We start from the raw sequence: 2,608 nt of genomic DNA, 5'->3' as shown, positions 1-2,608 counted from the left end.
TAATAAAGTGGCCAGTGAGTGTATCTACACTGTATACATATTTGTATTTCATATTAATCTAAATCGGACTTTATAAAATTCAGTGGATGTTTTTTAAAAAGGCAGAAATGGGAGAGCCCTAGAAGCCTGATGGCTAGCATGCATGGAACATGACCTCAGTGTTTACAGTTCATTTCCAACTGGAGACCACTGATTATTGACAGGTTATAAGCCATCAATATGAACATTTGGGTTGCCAGGTTATGGAAAATCCTCCTCTAGCACTTAGCTTGTCTAATTAGTTTTTGAGACCTATGTACTGGCAAACAGTACAGAAGGAGACGTTTGGACTAAAATCCATTTATAAAGTACTTAGTAACATTTACACCTGCATACTTTATGGATTACTGTAGTACATTTTAGTAATGAGTTATTAACATTTGTAGGTGACTAACTTTTACTGATGGTTTATTAAAATTTGAGAAACCCATTATAAATGGCTTGGAGACATTTGAATCGGCATTGGACAGCTTATTAGATGGTGAGCAAGGTGGCACCCTATGTTAATGACGTCCTGACATTTTTACCTGCAGAGTTTCCACAACCAGGCAATGCAACACTGACTAACTGTACTAGCTGACTGAGGTTCATGTCTAAAATTGGTGGAGTTTAAAGTTGCTCTGTATATTTTCACCTCTGTGTCCCTGTGTCTGCAGGGCGAGTGCTCCCAGAGGTGTCACAACATGTTTGTGGTGGAGTCCATCTGTGTGGCCTGGTTCACCTTGGAGTTTGCACTGCGATTTTTCAATGCTCAGAGCAAACTAGCCTTTGCTCGTGGCCCCCTCAACATCATCGATGCCATCGCCATCCTGCCATACTACGTGTCCCTGGTAGTCAACGTCAGAGATGAGACACAGGAAGAAGTCATCATGGGTGCTGGAAGAGGCTATCTGGACAAACTGAGTCTGATCCTGCGCCTGCTGCGGGCCCTGCGGATCTTGTATGTCATGCGGCTGGCTCGCCACTCTCTGGGCCTGCAGACGTTAGGACTGACCATGCAGCGCAGCATCAGGGAGTTTGGCTTGCTGTTGTTGTTTGTCTGTGTGGCTGTGACCCTCTTCTCACCTCTGGTCCATCTAGCGGAGAGCGAACTCGCGCCATTTGCTGCCACACACCCGCACCACAGCTTCAGCAGCATTCCAGCATCTTATTGGTGGGCCATCATCTCTATGACCACAGTGGGCTACGGCGACATGGTGCCGCGCAGCATTCCTGGACAGGTAGTGGCACTGACCAGCATCCTGAGCGGTATCCTCATCATGGCGTTCCCTGCCACCTCCATCTTTCACACCTTCTCCCGCTCCTATCAGGAGCTTAAACAGGAGTATGAACAGCTGTGGAAGGAGGAGAGAGGTGAGGAAATAGCTGCTGAGTCAGAAGAGAGTTGGTCCAAGGTTGATTTGTCACCAGATGAGTTGATGCCTGCCGCCAAGCAAGAGGATGACAGATTGATGTCAAGCAAGAGTCATCAATCCACACTTCCATCTACTGCTTTCTAATGGACCCCAGCAGTCAGACACATTTACTCAGTAACTGTTAAACATGGTGGCCCATTACTGCATACTCCTATATACTGTTCAGACTCCAAAGGACTGTTACTGTATAAAGCAGACACTATACTAGACTTCGCATTTCTATTAATTCTGTGTTATCAGCTCCAACATCAATACATAAAGCTTTCAGCACACTCTAGTACTCAACGGGGTAGATAAGTACAAAAACGTTGGCAAGAGTACAGTAAAATATCAGCAGTGAAAGACAGCAACTACAAGCTCAGAGCAAAAGTCAAACCACAAACATCTCCTGAATGTGGTTGTTTCATGTCACAGATTGTTGAATTTTGGATGTTGGGTGGTCCTTAAATGCACCAACAAGGAGAGTGGAGAAAACCAAGGGGCAATAACTTCAACACACACACGTAAGAGAAATGATGATGAAACCTTCACTGTGATAGATTAAACAGCACAAGCACATTTCATGTCTCTGAAAAATTGATTTTACAGTCATTTTCCAGTAATCCAAGGCCACTTGGAAAGTAAGAGAGTGAAACATATAGTATGCTGTGAAAATTCACCAGTAGTGGTGCCTAAGATGTGTATTTAATGGGCTAAAATGCAATGCAACCACTTTGGTCTTTTTACGTGCAGACTGATCTCTTTGTACTTTCATATGTCTGTAGCTTCTTAAGTCTCTGTTTGTCAAACATCCAGGCATTTTAAAAACTTTTAACCATATTTGCTTTGAGTAAGTGAGATGCTGAGATAATGCTGCTTTATTGTCTGATTGGTTTCTTCATTCAAAATACACATTATGCACATTGTGCTCTACCCAGAGGTTGTATTACTGTGGCTCCCTACTGCAGCAGCACTACAAAGAAAGATTGATTCCAACCTCTAAGATTTCTGGATGACACTGCATGACTGAAAAAGGTTTATTAAGACTAATAAAGTGCCAATTGTCAAAGACAAATGGGCCATTAGACGTCACTTCACTGTGTTTCTAAGTGAAAGTTCATATGTAAAGCTTGATTTATGGTTGTGCGTTGAATCTACATAGAGCCTGTGCTGTA

General features: G+C 43.1%; 1 protein-coding gene across 1 annotated transcript; it reads left to right on the top strand.

Moving 5' to 3' along the window:
- The first annotated feature begins 51 nt into the window (after nucleotides 1-51).
- On the top strand, nucleotides 52-2,595 carry LOC109953907 (potassium voltage-gated channel subfamily G member 4-like). Its single transcript, XM_020589345.1, has one exon. It carries the CDS (start codon nucleotides 723-725, stop codon nucleotides 1,536-1,538), a length of 816 nt encoding a protein of 271 aa, XP_020445001.1. The 5' UTR covers nucleotides 52-722; the 3' UTR covers nucleotides 1,539-2,595.
- The last annotated feature ends 13 nt before the right edge of the window (nucleotides 2,596-2,608 follow it).

The sequence above is a fragment of the Monopterus albus genome, unplaced genomic scaffold (genome assembly GCF_001952655.1).
Source record: "Monopterus albus unplaced genomic scaffold, M_albus_1.0 scaffold1950.1, whole genome shotgun sequence".
In the NCBI taxonomy this organism is placed as follows: domain Eukaryota; kingdom Metazoa; phylum Chordata; class Actinopteri; order Synbranchiformes; family Synbranchidae; genus Monopterus; species Monopterus albus.
The sequence above is the reverse complement of the archived record's forward strand: the minus strand, read 5'-3'. Positions and strand labels throughout refer to the sequence as shown.